This window comes from Alosa pseudoharengus, unplaced genomic scaffold (genome assembly GCF_046254945.1).
Source record: "Alosa pseudoharengus isolate Yale_2024_CS ecotype anadromous, Long Island Sound unplaced genomic scaffold, YU_APseudo_1.1 YU_APseudo_1.1_scf_5, whole genome shotgun sequence".
Classification (NCBI taxonomy): domain Eukaryota; kingdom Metazoa; phylum Chordata; class Actinopteri; order Clupeiformes; family Clupeidae; genus Alosa; species Alosa pseudoharengus.
The window spans coordinates 8,068,601-8,087,987 of record NW_027468837.1 but is presented as its reverse complement, the minus strand read 5'-3'; the positions used below and the strand labels follow the sequence as shown (position 1 = coordinate 8,087,987).

At 41.2% G+C, this 19,387-nt stretch overlaps 1 protein-coding gene across 1 annotated transcript; it reads right to left on the bottom strand.

Moving 5' to 3' along the window:
* Positions 1-23: 23 nt before the first annotated feature.
* On the bottom strand, positions 24-7,050 carry prr13 (proline rich 13). The gene is made up of 5 exons (XM_076267622.1): positions 6,734-7,050; positions 6,387-6,497; positions 6,018-6,079; positions 4,990-5,408; positions 24-565 (listed from the first exon to the last, which is right to left on the bottom strand). The coding sequence occupies exons 3-5, from the start codon at positions 6,031-6,033 to the stop codon at positions 524-526; spliced, it is 477 nt and encodes a 158-aa protein (XP_076123737.1). The 5' UTR covers positions 6,034-6,079; positions 6,387-6,497; positions 6,734-7,050; the 3' UTR covers positions 24-523.
* Between the last annotated feature and the right edge of the window lie 12,337 nt (positions 7,051-19,387).

Sequence of the window (19,387 nt, the reverse complement as noted above, 5' to 3'; positions counted from 1 at the left end):
TATATAACACACAAGAGCTTCAGCAGGTTTTAAGCATCTTAACAAGAATTTTATTCACCACTCCATAACTTAGGTTCTACCTTAATGATAAGGCACTTTCATTCATATCATCTAGATGATCATATAATTTACCATAAATGTAGTTTTACTGTAACCCTTATAACAATACAGTGTAACATTGTACATTAGTGTATCTTCGACTGCAAAGTCCAATAGCTGTGCTACTTAAGTGTTAATCTAGTACTTTGACAGATAAAAAATAAGATCAGAAGCTTAAGGCAATGTGCTTTACATTATTGATTTTCATGATAAATATTCTTTAATTCTAAAAATTTCTTTAGTGTGATAATTAAATAATACAGTAAATTGCTTTGCAAATCCTCGTAAATGACACAACATAATAATACAGTTTAGTATGAAATGCATTAAAAGGACAAATATCAGTGAAGCTAGCAATCATCTGTTGTATGTTACTTCACAAGGCGGGCCCTTTTGACAGCTATTTGTTGGACCCTAACTTTAGTCAGTCACTGCTGCTGCTACTGCTGCTGCTGCTTGAGGAATGCTGTGGACAAACAAAGTATGTAATTAATTAAACTATACGTTTATGCACACAGGGATGTTCATACTCTGGTATCATAGACCAAGTCTGGGTCCTCCCTCCCTCATCACATATTTACTATGCACAACATAGTTAGTGAGAGGAAGACTCGCAAGTAAATCTCTTGAATTGTTGACTAGGAGTGGGAACCTTCACCACTTTTCATTAAATAATTGTAGACACTACTTCCACTAACTACTAGAGCAAGGATAGTTATTGGCTACGAACAAATGTTCATTACAGTCACATCAATTTGTTCTATAGGAGACAGGTATAAGTGAAAGTACCAAACATTTGCATTCATGTGCTACACTGATCAACAATACAGTCTCAGACCAGGATATGATTCCAAATAGGTGATTTAGAGGCAAACCTAGGTAAGATAAGCCAGAGGAAGTTGTAAACCTTATAACAGAACGGGGGCTTCAATCTCCTAACTAAACAAAGTCAAAGGTTTACCATTTCTTCTCTGTCCTCGATCTGTCACTTAACCACCTACTTGTGTAACAGAGTTATAAATGTAGTTTAGTGTTTGTATGTGATTTTCGCCGTAATTAAGCAGGTGTATTGAGATTTGTGTTTTGGCGCCCCCTTTGGAGAAACGGTGTACTGCAGCTCTGCTACGTTGACATTCTCTGGTTTTACCATGTTCTACGTTCTACCAGAGCCCGTCTTATTAGACATTCTCTGGTTCTACGTTTACTGTGTTGTTGCCGTACCCGATCAGAAGCGTTATGCTTTGCATTGGGTAGGTTGACTGTATAAAGCACTCCCCACTTTGTTATAATTTTGTAACTGTAAAATGTTGTTTTTGAAAACTTCGACATATCACCTGTGTTATATTACTTTACATGTATTGTTAGGATTTGGGTGCATTTCTAAAAACTTGGAGAAAGTTTATTTATGTTTTCATTATGACCACGAGATCATACACACTGAGTCTTAGTGACTAGCTGTAAACTCTGCTAGCAACTTTTCATGCATTCAGTGTAGTTTAGTTTAGTGTGCATGGAAAGTACAATTCAGTCAATGAATTAGCAGGCAATGAATCTACAGTTAGTTTAGCATTATGTGTATGCATTATCTCCGTATTTCATCTGTGAATGTTTAGTGAGTCTCTTAGAATATTAATTAATTCGTTCTGTGCACCTGAACGTTCCATGTTGCATGTCTCCCTTTCTAGTAGGGCTGACAGTGATGATATGAATGATGCATCTAATATAGCCCATTCAACTTAGTCTGTAAAAGGAAGCACACTATCTTGCACTAGCTGCAGCATGTGAAGCAAATGAGGATGCACCTTTCTGTGTCTCTGAGGTCGATGTGAGCAATGCCTTTAGGAGGGTTAATTGTAGAAAAGCTGCTGGACCGGATGGAATTTCTAACAGGGTTTTGAAATCCTGCGCTGCTCAGTTAGCTCCTGTGTTCACTTATATCTTTAACACATCATTGGCTCAAGAGACAGTTCCTACTTGCCTCAAGCAGTCTGTTATTGTTCCAGTACCGAAAAACAAAAGTCCATCATGTCTGAATGACTACCGCCCAGTAGCCCTGACGTCTACAGTGATGAAGTGTTTTGAGAAGCTTGTGAAAAACATTATCTGCTCATCCCTCCCTGCCTCCTTCGACCCCCTCCAATTAGCCAACAGGTCTACAGAGGATGCCATCTCAAACCTCATGCACACCACCTTAACTCACCTGGAGGAGGGGAATGGGAATTATGTGAGGATGCTGTTCATTAACTTTAGTTCAGCATTCAACACGATAGTACCTCTCACCTTGGTCACAAAGATGAAGGCCTTAGGACTGAACACCACCCTGTGTCACTGGATATTTGACCTTCTCACCAACCGTTCACAAGTGGTTAGAGTGGGGGGTCTGACATCTGACACATTAACCATCAGCACTGGTGCTCCCCAAGGCTGTGTTTTGAGTCCACTGCTGTACAACATCTACACACATGACTGCAAAGCCAACAGTAGTCATACCTCCATCATCAAGTTTGCAGATGACACAGTGATCTTGGGCCTGATTAGTAACAACAATGAACAGCTCTACTTGGATCAGGTTGATGAGGTGGCACAGTGGTGTCAATCTAACAGCTTGACACTGAATGTCAATAAAACCAAGGAAATGGTAGTGGATTACAGAAGGCAGCAGCAGAACTACAGTTACACCCCACTAATGATCAGCGGGCAACCTGTAGAGAGTCACAAGTTTTAAATACTTTGGTGTCCACATTACTGAAGACTTAACATGGACTGTTAACACTCAATATGTTCTGAAGAAGTCCAGACAACGACTCTACTTCCTTCGTCAGCTAAGGAAATTCAAAGTTTCTACATCCATCATGAAGGGCGGCCTTCTACACTTCAGCGGTTGAGAGTGTTCTAACTGGTAGCATCATCACCTGGTATGGGAACTCCACAGTTAGAGATTGTAGTACTCTGCAGAGAGTAGTGCGCTCAGCTGAACGTACTATAAGAACTCAACTCCCTGCTCTACAAGACATCTATTCCAGAAGAGTACTCCTAAGAGCCCAACCGATTCTGAAGGACTCTTCTCATCCTAACAATGGATTATTCCTACCGCTGAAATCAAGAAGACGCCTATGTCACAAAGCCAGAACTGAGAGACTCAGGAGAAGCTTTTATCCCCAGGCCATCCGAACTCTGAACTCACACTATACTGACTTTGCACACATTCACTCCTCAGCACTCTCAAACATTTCCCAACTCTGAACTCACACTAGACTGACTTTGCACTCATTTACTCCTCAGCACTCATGACCACTCCCCCCCCCACACACACACACACCTACATGACTTTTAGCACTTTTACATCCCTCTCCCTATGCTACAGACCTTTTATTTATTTTCTTATTTCATCACACGTCAAAACACACACACACACACACACACATATCTGACTTTCTCCAACTTTTGCACATCTCCATAGAACTTTTTATTTATTATTTTTGTTTTCTCCTCCATCTATCTACCCATGTCCTTGATTGCGTAGCCTTTCTGCCCCCCCCCCCCCCCCCCCATCCCCAACACACACAAAAAACACACACACTTACATCATCACTGTCATCACCTCACATACATACAGCACACTGCTTGCTACAGTAAGCCTCCTCTACATACTTGCTGCACACTGCCCCCCCCCCCCCCTACATACACAGCACATTGTCTTCAGGACATACATCATACATACAGTACTCTGCTTGCAATAGTAAGTCCCTTCACCATACTTGCAGTACAGTGCCCCCCCCCCCCCCCATTACACAGCACATTGTCTCATGAGGAAGCTTCTCCAACACACATATTGCACACTGCCCTCTCCCCACATAATATACAGCACACTATCCCATCTCCCTTGTCATCCCCCAACACACACACAAAGACCCTTGGCAGTTGGGTTAGCCCCTTGAGCCGTGGATCTGCCCAAGGTTTCTTCCTTGGTAAGGGAGTTTTTCCTTGCCCCTGTTGCTCTTGGGTGCTCCTTGTTGGTGCCCCCCCCCCAATCCCAATCCTCCCCCACCTTTCTTATGCAGCCCTTGCCAGTTAATCTACTAAACCCCTCTTCTACTGCACTTTTTACCCCCCCATAAATGCACAAATTGCCACCAGACAATTTAACTGCATTTCTTACTTCCAGTAACACTATATGCATGTGACAATAAACTTCCTTGTATCCTTGTATTTATTTTGCTTGTGCAGATGCTGTTTTATGTACGCCAGTGCCTGTTGCTCCATATGTAAAATGTGAATTAGTTATAGAATGAGGAAATATTTTCCTGTGCATTTTTCTTAAGTTTATTTCATCACCGTCTAGTATGCTAAAGGTGTATCCTTCTGTATGAATGTTTCTTTCTTTGTTATTTTAAAGAGAGAATTCTCAGAAGCGTTAAATGCTTTGCATTGGATGCTGTTTTATGTACGCCAGTGCCTGAAGGCATATGCTGTTTTGGTTTTCCCATATGTTGCTCCATATGTAAAATGTGAATTAGTTATAGAATGAGGAAATATTTTCCTGTGCATTTTTCTTAAGTTTATTTCATCACCGTCTAGTATGCTAAAGGTGTATCCTTCTGTATGAATGATTCTTTCTTTGTTATTTTAAAGAGACAATTCTCAGAAGCGTTATGCTTTGCATTGGATGCTGTTTTATGTATGCCAGTGCCTGAAGGCATATGTTGTTTTGGTTTTCCCAAAGGAATAAAAGTGAGAAAAGCCAGTTTTGGTCTCAGTCCCTTCACTGCCTGACCACCGTTACACTTGGAATACACCCTAGACCATATATCAGGCTGCCTGTGCCATGAGTCAGTCGCTATCTAGCATTGCAACACCCTCATCCAAAGTCCACCCAGCTCCACCACTCACCTTGCCATGCTTATGAGCCTTGTGTTCTTTATGTTTCTTCTTTCCTTTCTTATTCTTTTTCATTTTCTTGTGCATCTTGTGTCCCGCCACAGCCACTCCTGCCCCGGCTAACCCCCCTGCTATGGCCCCACCCATTGCCGGTCCCATGGGATGTGGATGAGGCCCTGGGTAGGCCCCACCATGTGGGGCATAGGGTGGGGGAGCTGGGCCAGTGGGGAAATAGGGTTGCCCTGGGACACCAGGAGGAACCGGTCCAGGAGGCATAGCTGGGTTCATACCGGGTGGATATGCTGGATCGGTCCCAGGGGGGAATGCAGGATTTGGGATTCCAGGGTAGCCTGGAGGTGGATGAGCTGGATTTGGGATTCCAGGGTAGCCTGGAGGTGGTTGAGCTGGGTTAGGGGGACCCATTGGAGGACCTGAAATAATAATAAATACAATGTCACACCTCAAATATGTAAGGGATAATGTATAGAACTATACATTATCTATACATTATCCCGCTTATTACACGGCTACTTGCCAAAACGAAATAAAAAAACTCCCCACAATATGAATTTAGCCTACATAGCCTAGCCTATTTGTTACATAGACTGCAGTCTATGATTTGTTACCGTTCATCGTGGCATTTGCTGAAATAGTTCGTAACAACACGCTGAACTTGAATCAAACATTCTTTAGAACACAGCTGATCAGCCGTCTGCTTTCACTTTTGAATGAAGTTCCAGTCCTTGCGTGGGGATATGAAATACCTGAATTAGAAGCACAAACTCCGTTGCCATTGACAGCGGTCATTATTTTTTTCAGAGGTCATTTCCCAAGAAATAATGACCGCTAGAACTTTGGGAAATCCCATTCAAGTCAATGGAGCGTTCTACTTGCCTTGTGAAGAGCCGTGTAATAATGTTTGAATAATGTATAGCTATATAACTACATGGTCGTTAGTAGCAACCTCACCAACATAGACTAAGCTCGGGCACCAAGTTATTACATATAGGTTGCCTATTTTCATTTAGTCTATTGCTTACCTTGGTTAGGCCACATTGCGAGTTGATTCACTTATGGGTGTCAAATAGCAGCTAAATGGTTCCTGAAAATGTTTAGGGAGAGGTGAGTTTAAGGCATCTGTGGAGTAGCCATGCTACATGAAATACTTGACATTTACCCCAAGTTATGCGTTACGGCATAAAGTCAACAAACTGTGTTAAGTATCGAAGAACATGAACAATATCCATAGACTGTACACAAAATCACATAGCCCTGCGAGCAGAAGAGAACGCTGATGTAGCCTAGTAGTCCACAGTGATCAACCACGTAAGTTGAAAGCCGTGAACAAAACAGGCAGTTAATTTGAACAACGTAACAGCCATGATGTTTAAGGTTTAACTAAAGCCTACCTTTATATGTTAATCCCGAAGAAAAACTCTACCGTTGTGGTTCTTCCCGGTTCCTCCACTGTTTATAGTTCTTTTAGACATTAGACAAGTGCCTTCTTCCGGGATCAAGCGCTGCAAAAGAGGTGTGTTCACGATCATCATGTACCAAGACGGTTATTATTGATTTACCTGTGTATTTACTTAGGATAGCCAACTCGAAGGAAGACAAGCATTGAAACAGACAAAATGTCAGGGTCCGATTAGCCTACGTTTATTTACTGCATAATGCTTCTCACACCTACGTAGACCAGTGCCCAACTACGCTGAAATATGACACATATTTTCGATATTTTATATCTTGAACATACCTTTCATAACGTTACAACTGTTGTGGTTTCGAGATGGGTTCCACCCTTTACAGGTTCCACCCTTGTGATTATCACCCTACCCCTAGTCCCCTCATCACATAGAAAAACCATCAGAGTGAGGGATGGAGGAAGCCTGGTTCCACCCCAGCTCTACATGTAGCCAGAGCCCGTCTACGGAGAGCCTTGCCACTCCGTATTAAGTCCCATTGTACCGAATTTTGGTTGCAGTTCCACTAGATTTCCACTGGGGGCGATCGCCATGAGTGCAGAATGAATGGGAGTCAATGGAGCTAGACGGCTAAATTTGCCTCTTTCACCTGATTGTCGTTGACAAATCTCAGATTTGATTGTAGTTTGTATAACTTCAACATGGGTTATAGGTCAAAAGTTGAATGAACGAGTACTTATGTCCTTTTGATTTCTTACAGGTTGGGTCGTTGTTGCCCATAACACGCTAGCATTGTGCTAATGAATGACGTCATTGACACGTTTGAAAGGCTTTTTAGAACAATTAAGTGACTTTAAAAAATATAATACTCAACCAAGTGTATTTTCTTTGCCTCCCCTTTCGAAAACAATATTCAAATTACTTGGAAAAAAATTATATCCAGAGAAAAGTGGATTTTGAGGGGTACAGCTCCATAGACCTCCATGCATTCTGCACTCGTGGACGAGCGCCCTCATGTGGAACCACAGAAGGAACTGCAACCAGTTCAGAAACCGGAAGTTTTCCGAGAGTGGCAGTTCTCCCCTTATTAGACATTCTCTGATGTAGCCTAGCTTTGAAGAAAAGGTGTGGCATAATTATGAAAGATTGAACAATTTGTCCCAATATTAAATAGAAAACTAGGCATAAGACCAGGGCAATTCAGTCTATCACCAGTAGGAATTCAGAAACTAGGCCCTACATGTTTATTTAGGCTAAATAAATCATAGACTGTTCTATATAGTCTATGAAATAAATTATGTGTCAGGATCCTGTCTGGATGGAATGACTTTGTGCCACCCTGGTGGAAACTTTGTGTAGTGTCCTGTGTGCTGTGTTTGCCTGGTTCCCCATGTGCTTTGTGTTACCTGCCTGTCACCTGTCTTTGTCTCCGCCCCATCTCCTTATTTGGTCTGTGCTTCCTGTCTTGTTAGTTTTCACTCCGTTTCTGCTTCCTTACCTGTTCCCTGTATTGTCTCGTTGGTTACGTCCAGTCCTCTGTCTTTCTGTTAATTGGTAGGCTGTGTGTATTTCTACCCTCCTGTTTCTCTGTTCTTTGTCGGACTGTCTCTCTGTTAACCCTGTAAGTTCTGTTTGTTAGTAAGTTTGTCAATCATTAAAGTGTGCTTTTCTAATTTCTGCCTGGAGGAGTCTTGCACTTGGGTCCTATCCGCCTAATCCTGACATTATGTAATTTCAGTGTAGCACTGAAAATAGGGCCTACTAAGCAAAACATAACATCCTGAAATATAGCACCTGATGAAGAGCCTACTGCAACAACTAGGCCTACTAGAAATGTTACAATGAAATCAGAGACATACATCATATGCCAATGTCTGTAGCTTGAAATGTAACAGTGACATAAACAGGATGTAACTATACACCGCACAATACCTATAAATTAGGCTAAGTAAGGAACGCTGAACTACACAGTAAAATACAGTAAAAAACAAATTCCAACCTGCAAAAATAAAAAGAAAGGACGAAAGCATACAGACCACACAATTTCCAAGATGTCACAAGTTCAGAGATATTTTAATGCTAATCCCTCAATCATATTTTTCTTTGATGTATAGGCCAATATTAGATATACGTATCAACAACAATTTGCTAAATTAAACAAAATCCAGAATAGGATTTTGGAGGTAGCTCAAGGTCCCCAATGAATAGGCTACTATGGAGAACTGGAAGCAAGATAGATATAGAGCAAAAGGGCACATTGAGAGGTTATGATTACTTACACTGTAATTTAACATTTGAATGCAGATTATGATATGGAAATATATACTGCTCAAAAAAATTAAGGGAACACTTACAGTTTTCCACAATTGTTAAAACATTTTTTTTGAAACCTTCCACCCTTTTCTCCATTCTCAAACTACATTCACAGAATGTCTGACAGTTCTTGCTAAATAAAACACTCGCCTCAAAAGTTTTACTTGTGCTCAGAACCAAACAGTGTCAGAGTACCGATCCAGGGTTGAAGTGTTCCCTTCATTTTTTTGAGCAGTATATATTTTGTGACATGTATTTGTATGTGTGAAGCTCACTATGTGTGTGTGTGTGTGTTTGTGTGTGATAGAGAGAGAAAGAGAGTGTCTAAGTAAGTATTCTAAAACCTTTCCCGAGATACAAAATGCATTTAAATACTGTTGTTTCTGAGAAACGAGCTAGATTGCAAGTCAACAACAGCAATTACATCACCTGAGAGGTGCTAGACTGGCACTGCCACAGGAGAGCAGGACTCAGTCACACAGGGCACAGATGCCATCAGCTCACACCAGCACATTACTGCTAAGGTCTGAGCAAATGATGGTTTGTGCATCCCTATACAGTGAGTGCAGGGGGAATTTCTGAATTTCTACCTTTCCTCTGATACAAATGACTTAATAGTACATTTAATGCTTTGTCAATGTGGCATTCATTTGTTTCATATTGAACAAGTTCTACTGTTTTGACTTCTATCATGTAATATTTTAGTATTTAGCAAAATGCAGACATCATCACATACCATTAGTCAGAATGAAAGATTTTATTCACCACTGCATAATGTAACAGGTTGTACCTTTATGATAAGGCACTTTCCAACCTTCACGGTGTTGTGATTTCCACATAAATAGCCCACAGAAGTGCTTCTATAGGTTTTAAAGTACATCAGACATTTTATTCACCATTGCACAATGTAAGTGGTATAACCTTAATGATAAGGCACTCTTATCTTCACAGCGTCATGATGTCCACAGACCATAAGCACCAGAATCTAAATGACCAGTTTGGTATCATTTACCATAAAGCTTTCTTATTGTAACAAAGCTTTCTTATTGTGTGGTAATATAATATGTGTAACAATATACATAAACAATCTTCAATTGCAATGTTCAGTAGCTGTGCTACACCTTTACACAAACACGTATCTATACCATGTGGTTAAAGGTCGTTCTCTAGTTCTGTGACAGATTTTAAAAAAGATCAGAAGCTAAAGGTAAAGGAGCTTTACATTATTCACATTCAGAAAATAATATCATCTTCTTTAGTGTGATAAATAATACATACATTGTTTTACAAAAAATACCTTATATGACATAATTGTTTATTAATAATAATAATATAGTTTAGAGTGAAGCCCATTAAAAGAAGCTGTATAAGACAAATGTCAGTAAAACTATCGATCATTTGCTGTGTGTAACAGGGTTTTTGGTAGTAATTTGTTGGACTTTAGTCAGTCACTGCTGCTGCTGCTGCTGCTGCTGCTTGAAGAATGCTGTGGACAAACAAAACATATAATTAATTAAACTATAACTTAAGTATTATTCTGGCTGAAGTTAGCATATGGTATATTAGACAAAACTTTGGGCCTTCCTCCTTCACCACACATTTACAATACCACATATCCCAAAATGATTAAGAGTTATGGAGGTGAAGACTTGAAAGTAACTATTCTGAATTGTTGACTAGAAGTAGCATTAATATTTTTCATTAAAGAAGACGACTTTTTTCAATAATTATCCTATTAGAGCAAGGTTAGATATTGGCTATGAACAAAATGGCAGAAAATGGCAGTCACACCAATTTGTTCTACAACAAATAAGGACAGCCGAGATGTATTTAAAAATGCCAAGCAACTACATTCATGTTTTGATGTTATGCTGATTAATCACAAAGCCTCAAACTATGCATCAGGTGATGCACAGTCATAGGCTTATATGAGTCATATGCAGCATTGCAACACCCTCATTCAAAGTCCACCCAGCTCCACCACTCACCTTGCCGTGCTTCATGTGTTTGTGGCTTTTTCCTTTCTTCATCTTTTTCATTTTCTTGTGCGCTAAATTTCCTGATAACCCAGCCAATTTGTGATCCCCATAGTGTTGAGGGAAGTGATGAGGGCCTTTGTGATGGCCTTTATGGCCTTTATGAGCTCCAGGATAAGCACCAGGGTGAGCTCCGGGATAAGGACTATGGTCAGGGCTAGGATAGACACCACCGTGTGGGAGTGGGGCATGGGGGATTGGGGCTCCATACGGAGGGAGAACTGGACCAGTGGGGTAATAGGGTTGTCCCGGAACATCAGGAGGTCTAGCTGGGTTCATACCAGGTGGATATACTGGTTGGTTACCAGGGTAGCCTGAGGGACCCATACCAGGGTAGCCTGAGGGACCCATACCAGGGTAGCCTGAGGGACCCATACCAGGGTAGCCGGGGGGACCCATACCAGGGTAGCCGGGGGGACCCATACCAGGGTAGCCGGAGGGACCCGCACCAGGGTAGCCAGGGGGACCCATTGGAGGACCTGAAATAGTAATTAATGCAATGTCATACCTCAAATTCTATTGCCTATAGCTATATACCCTCCAGAATTATTCTGCTAAAGTTGATTAAAAAGAGGAATATAAAATCATCTTTTGGAAATTGATCTTAATGCCTTAAATAAAAAAATGAGGAAATATCCAACCTTTAAAGACACCAATTTTCTTTGTGAATGAATAATGTATCATAAATAAATAAATGTTCTTCCTTAAAATACAGGGGTCATAAGTATTGGCATGGATCCAGGATACTATGCATCCTGATAAAGTTCCCTTGGCCTTTGGAATTAAAATAGCTCCACATAATCACATACCTTTCACCATACCTATAGATTGGCATGGTTTTATTTCGGTTAGCCTATTAGCTGGTTTGATTTGCATTGAGCTCAAAAAAAAAAAAACATTTGCCTACCTTGGTTAGGCCACATAGCAAGTTGATCCACTTATGAATGCCAGAAGAAATGGTTCCTGGAAACATTCAAGGTCAGGTGAGTTTTACAGGTTTTTTTTTTCCACTGCACACAAAAATACATAATCACACAATTTCTAAAGCATGCCACTCAAAACACCGTAACCCCACACCAAATCTGCGAAACTAATTCTCAGCCTTCTTTGACACCTTCAATTTGATAAACAAACATTTTGAAAAACACCACACACAATTATCTAACACACAAAACTGATCAGAAAGTATCTGGACACAACCAAACAAAATGGCCCACCATGCCTAACACCAGAGACTTTCTAATGTGGAGACACAGCACTCAAAAAATACTCCATAGGAATAGGGAGGGAAAGTGAAAACCAGCGCCCCAAGTGGTTGCGTTCCTATCGAAGAGCAGCTCCAATGTTAAGTCCCATAGACCTATTTTAAAAAATATATTGTGAAGCCAAATCAGCGATGTTATCCACCAGAAATATTTTTCAGTGTCTATACAGTAATAATCTTCTAACTGTGAAAATGTCAGACCCTATTTTGCCTTATTTAAGAAAATCGAAATTGCTCCTTTTGTTTCATAAACGAACTACAAAAGAAGTCACGTGACTTTACCCTTCGACGTTACCAAGGTCCTTTTAGACAAGTCCCTCCACTCGGCGGCCATATACCAACGTTTTATGGGCACTCATCGGGCACAGTCTTTGGGTCGAACTGCGCGTGCGCGAGGCTTCACGACACCAATCTTGCTCCAGCGGCGAGATCACAACACATGATTGGCACGATATCTTCACAACACACCATATGATTGGCTCAATGTATTCACATCACACCACATGATTGGCTCAATGTATTCACATGTCGACGTTTTGCCGAGGAAGGGGTGGGATATGTGTAGACAACGGCCATATTGGCGTGACAAACTAGCCCCATGCATTTCTATGGAGGATTTTTTGAGTGCTGTGTCTCTACATTAGAAAGTCTCTGACGTTACTCACGGTAGCATGGTTTGTTTATTAGCCTGGTTAGCATTGACACTTAAAGGGGTGGTTCAGGATTTTGGACATAGGACCTCATTTCCAAGTAAGCAAGTGTGATATTTATCAGTGGAGACCGTTTTCAACACGTTTCATCCAGTCCTAATTGCAGAGTACGCAGGTGCTAGGCTAGCGCAAGTCAACGGTATGTGCTAGCCTGCCACTAAAAACAGTCTTACACACTCCAAAGTACACCCGAGGCAAATAAATTATAACGCCAGACTATCGATGTAAATGTCTGTATTGATAGTGTTATTTCTAACGTTATTCTATCCTTGCATTTCAACAATCGCATTACATTTTGAGGGACTAGTTTCTTAGCAGCGGCGGAATTATACTTGCTCCGGTTAGTAGTACTGCGCCGAAAAGAAAACAGTAAAGCGCACTCCAATGGGGATACCTAGTAGTAGCCTTGGTAATAGCAGTCCGCCGCTGAGTTGCAAAATGACTACAAACAACTTCAGGGACCAAAGTATAACTATTGCAACGCGATGCAAGGGTAGTTGTATTTCTTACACTATTCTATCAACACAGACATTTACATCGATTGTCTGGAATTTGCCTCAGGTGTACTTTGGAGTGGGTAAGACTGTCTTTAGTGGCAGGCTAGCACATACCGTTGGCTTGCGCTAGCCTAGCACCTGCGAACTCTGCAATTAGAAGGACTGGATGAAACGTGTTGAAAACGGTCTCCACTGATAAATATCACACTTGCTTACTTGGAAATGAGGTCTTATGTCCAAAATCCTGAACCACCCCTTTAACACTTACAGCCAGCTCTTCATGCGAGTAGAAGCACAACACCAGTTATCCAGACAAAAGGTTATCACCACGCGGTTTACATCACGTTCCGTAGGCTATTACAAAAATATGTTCAGCCAGTTAAGCAAATTGCCGTATTGAGCAGTTAGAGATTAGGCGCCCAAACATGTGACGTCACATGCAGCTGTAGTTCCTTATCACCGTGTTACGACAAAAACTCAAAACAATTCAACTGATCCTAAAAATAAGGTATGACCACTTGAAGCAATAGAGGTGACCCCAGTGCTTAACATATGGAAGGCATTAAATTAAGATCCTAATGTGCATCGAGATATTTTTTCCCATCCACTCCGCTAAACTCTAGGAACGCAACCACTAGATGGCGATGAGATTACTTTCCCTCCCTATGCATGGGGCTAGTTTGTCACGCCACCCCTTCCTCGTAGTAGGGGTTAAGTCGTTAGGCGTGTTCGACTTCGACTGAGTCTGACTTGGTCTGGCTTTCTACGTAAACGTGATCTTCAGAGGCTAGCCGGGAGGAGCTACAACAGAGGGCAGCTCATCCCCATAGACCATAGATATATACACTAGATGTCGCCTTGACTACTGCTGTTCATTGGAACGAATGCGTCAATCGAGACGCCATCTTGCTTCAGTGATCCACTCCTCTATAATGCATTAGCGTCAATCTGGGCAAAGATCTAGCGAAAATAAAATCACCATAAATCGTCAAAATCTCAAGCAATTATCTAGTTTTTTGGGTTGTTCCAACTGACAGGCATGTATTTATGGTTGAGTCTAGAGAAAACTAAGCTTAAGACGATAATAAAGATACATTTTACCTGTCTAGCCCCATAGACTCCCATTCATTCTGCACTAGCTAGCGGCGGCCCCTAGAGGAACAATGAGTAAACTGCAACCAGGTTCGATACAATGAAAGTAAACAGACTCTTCGTAGACAGGCTGTGGTTGAGGCCACATACTCCTCGTCTCGTTTACTCATGTAAGTTGTAATCTCACCAGAAGTTGCTGTAGATCTGTAGAACATTTACCTCTGCTACTACATAGGCTACGCCAGTCGTTACTTTTATATGCATGGGTCAGTGCCATGGGCAAACGAGATGTAGCTGAATTCATAAATGACAAAACCATGAGAAAGGTGATTTTCTTACGTTTCAACAACAAAGAAGCCGATCTGCCATCATTGTGAGAAGTTCCCAAATTTGTCGCTAATCGCTAAAAAGGTTTTCTATCGCTGGGGATGGCCAAACGTCGCTAAATAGGTAACGCTGACAATACAGGAGAACTAGTTTAGCGCTTCAGATCCCTGTACCATGATGGCGGCGGTGTTGACGCATGCTGAGAAGCAGAAGGCGACATCTAGTGTATATATCTATGCCCATAGACAGTAAAAGAAATGGACGAACAGACTCCGTCGTTTTCAGTGGGAGGTCACTGAGTCAAATAGAACGATTTTTCAGTTGGTCCCCCCAGTACTGCGCAGACTCACACTTAACTTTGTGACGTTAGCCATCGAACTGAATCTTGTAACTCATACATCTACAACTATACAATCAGTGTTGGGCAAGTTACTTCAAAATCGTAATGTACTATGCATTACTTATTACTGTCATTTCAAAGTAATTTGTTACATTATAATATTACTGTCTCTGAATTGTAAGGCATTACACTACTATTGCATTACTTTTAAGTTACTATCACCAAAATATCTAGAAATATGGATTTGCCATTCTAAATGCAGTTTATTACGCTCAATGCAGCTTGCTCTTCCAATGGAGGGAGATGTGGTATAGCATAATGACTGAGCTAGGCTTAAGGCAACAGTAGAATGCAATAGGCGCAGTGCTCATAATGCAATACAAGGAACAATCATAGTCAGAATTTTGTTAAAAACCGACAAAAGGTCAAAGTCTGGTAAATTGTGATAGAAATACTGTAACTTTAAGGCCTAGGCCTACTCATTAAAATCAATAGAGAGCCTACTATATTGTAAATCAAAGATTAAAGAAACCGTATGTAAGATTGTGGCCAAAACGGGTACTACAATCACTTTCAAATTACTGTAGAGCGGTGTATCCCCTTCCCCTCCCCTCTGACTGGCAGAGTTGGCAACCGGATGACGAAACACTACTGTCAAGATGGTGGCCTGCTGGCCATTTCGGTGCCCTAAGTGAGTGGCTTTGAGTGAGTGACATTTAAATGATAACTCAAACACCTAAAGTAAAATAAAAGGCCTATTATTTACAGACCATTACTGTGTATTTTTAAAGATTAATTTCTGAAGAAATGCTGTTTTACTTATAAATGGTGCACTGTCACTTTAAGAGCATTGATCTTTACGTTGTCATAATGCCCTTTTGCCAGCTCTTGTTTACAAGCCTTATTTGTTTGAGTTACATTGATAGCACAATATTAACAATAATATGCACAATGTTAAGCTGTTTTAAGCAACCTTCATTGCTTTGGAAATGGAACTATGCAATGACATGTTGCTTCACATTTCGTTTTGTGAATACAAGTGAATTATGAGCCTGGTATCCACCTAGCTATCTGAATGGAATGCGTTTCAGTCGACTCAGCATATCATGTGCTTCATGTAGCCTAAATGCTTGGAAAACGAATGATTGAAGACCCACCAATTCTAGTACTACGTGGTGATTGAGAGAACCCAAAAGGTATCAAACTTGCATGTAACATCGTGTTAGTGCATTTTGACATTGTAAACGTTATTGATGAAGAGTGAAACGCAGTTTGCAGTAAAGCTACTATTCATTGGTTACATTTGGGTGCCCCCTCTGTCCTTTGGTGCCCAACGCAAAGTGTGTGATGCGCGTGGTGGGAGCGGTGGCACTGCCAGGCTACACAATCTTTTTCTGCATTTCTATCCCTTTATTCTCTTCAATTCAAGTTCACAGCACAAAGCTGACATGCACAACAGCATAGTTTGTGTTTTATCAAGAATCAAAAAGATTAGCGTGGCACTACTTTAGATGTTTCATTAATTTACTTGTGGTATTTCGCGAGCTGAGAGATCTTTCGGTTTCGCACACAAAGTGCACTAACTATTATGTTCTTCATCTGACAAGCTAAAATTTATGAGGGTAGGCTTATGTCCATCCAGCAAATAGAGTCCGCCTGCGAGTCTGCTGCAGCCACAGTCATATTCAACCAGTATCAGGAGATAACGTATTTTGCGCGGATTTTTTCTCCTCTATTGTTCTCGCGTGGTGTTTGCAAATATGTATCAAAACAAAACAAGCGCTTAATTTTGGATTAAACTGCATTGTACTGAAGTTTGTACCGAGTAAATATTACCCAATTATTTTTTTGTAATGCCTTACATTACCGCGTTACCGCAAACAGCAATATATTACAGTAATTACATTACTTTTGTAACGCATTACTCCCAACACTGCGGTCAATCCATCGAAAACCTCTGAAATGATTAGTGCCGTTTTTAAAAAAATTAGGTTTACTTTTTTTATTATTATTAGGTTGCCTCTGTGTAATGCTTTACCTTAATATACGGTCGTGTGCTAGGTTTTGCTTATGAGTTACCGTCATAGACAGTAAGGTGGACTGAGCTTCTTATCCAAACAATACGGTTATCTCCCTACGGCGCGAAAGAGAGATTACGTCAAAGCTAGCTTCCCTCCAACCAAACATTCTTCTTACGGGTAACCAACGTTACGGATGAGGTAGTGGAGTCTGTTTTACCTTTGTAGTGTTTATGTAGATTACACAGAAGCTACAATATCGGCACAGGATATATGTTATATGAAGTTATGGTATTTCAAAAAAATCCTAGAATGAATGGGCTTCTATGGGAGTTAGCAGAGAGGTGGTCCCTCCAGCCTACGTCGATTCTTCTACTTCCGGGAATTCGCCTGCCCCCTTGCTCATCCCGCAGGCTACAGTCTGCCTGACGTGACTCGCGGGAGATATCGCGGAATTTTGTTTGCAATAAACACAGCAGAACTTTCATTCCTACTCATTAAAATGAGCATGATGACTGACGAAATAAATTCTTATGATGTAGTTTAAATAAACCACTGTTGTCATACAGTTAACAGGCCTGCATTGTAGCACATACATTCAATATCAAGTGTTTCCCCTATGTGTGTCTATCTATTTAGCCAACAGCAGAAAATAACAGAATATCCAAACGTTTTCAGTAGGCTAGCCTACCATTGTTGCAGAAATCACGTATAAGAAGGTATCCCTTCGATTTCTGTTTATTTTCGCATATTCCAACATAAGGAAGCAGCATGAGACTCCCGTCAAAATCGTCACGAGGACATTCCTCCCAAATGGCCCTATCACGTCTTTGAACTGACGTGATGAGGGCGTGTTTCAGCTCGTGCAGCTCGTGGAAGGCAACTGCAAGATCTGTCTGCAGGCTAAGACTCCCGCGATATTTTAAGGTCATGTGACACGGTGTCACGGTGGTAAGTCCCTCCCCGGCTGACAGAAGTCGGACCAGAGCCCGTCTACGGAGAGCCTTGCCACTCCGTATTAGTCCCATTGTACCGAATTTTGGTTGCAGTTCCACCAGATTTCCACTGGGGGCGATCGCCATGAGTGCAGAATGAATGGGAGTCAATGGAGCTGGCGGCTAAATTTGTCTCTTTCACCTGATTGTCGTTGACAAATCTCAGATTTGATTGTAGTTTGTATAACTTCAACATGGGTTATAGGTCAAAAGTTGAATGAACGAGTACTTATGTCCTTTTGATTTCTTACAGTTTGGGTTGTTGTTGCCCATAACACGCTAGCATTGTGCTAATGAGTGACGTCATTGACACATTTGAAAGGCTTTTTAGAACAATTAAGCCACTTTAAAAAAGATAATACTCCACCAAGTGTATTTTCTTTGCCTCCCCTTTCGAATACAATATTCAAATTACTTGAAAAAAAATTATATCCCGAGAAAAATGAATTTTGAGGGGTACTGCTCCATAGACCTCCATGCATTCTGCACTCGTGGACGAGCGCCCTCATGTGGAACCACAGAAGGAACTGCAACCAGTTCAGAAACCGGAAGTTTTCCGAGAGTGGCAGTTCTCCCCTTATTAGACATCATAGATATATACACTAGATGTCGCCTTGACTACTGCTGTTCATTGGAACGAATGCGTCAATCGAGACGCCATCTTGCTTCAGTGATCCACTCCTCTATAATGCATTAGCGTCAATCTGGGCAAAGATCTAGCGAAAATAAAATCACCATAAATCGTCAAAATCTCAAGCAATTATCTAGTTTTTTGGGTCGTTCCAACTGACAGGCATGTATTTATGGTTGAGTCTAGAGAAAACTAAGCTTAAGACGATAATAAAGATACATTTTACCCGTCTAGCCCCATAGACTCCCATTCATTCTGCACTAGCTAGCGGCGGCCCCTAGAGGAACAATGAGTAAACTGCAACCAGGTTCGATACAATGAAAGTAAACAGGCTCTTCGTAGACAGGCTCTGGTTGAGGCCACATACCCCTCGTCTCGTTTACTCATGTAAGTTGTAATCTCACCAGAAGTTGCTGTATATCCGTAGAACATTTACCTCTGCTACTACATAGGCTACGCCAGTCGTTACTTTTATATGCATGGGTCAGTGCCATGGGCAAACGAGATGTAGCTGAATTCATAAATGACAAAGCCATGAGAAAGGTGATTTTCTTACGTTTCAACAACAAAGAAGCCGATCTGCCATCATTGTGAGAAGTTCCCAAATTTGTCGCTAATCGCTAAAAAGGTTTTCTATCGCTGGGGATGGCCAAACGTTGCTAAATAGGTAACGCTGACAATACAGGAGAACTAGTTTAGCGCTTCAGATCCCTGTACCATGATGGCGGCGGTGTTGACGCATGCTGAGAAGCAGAAGGTGACA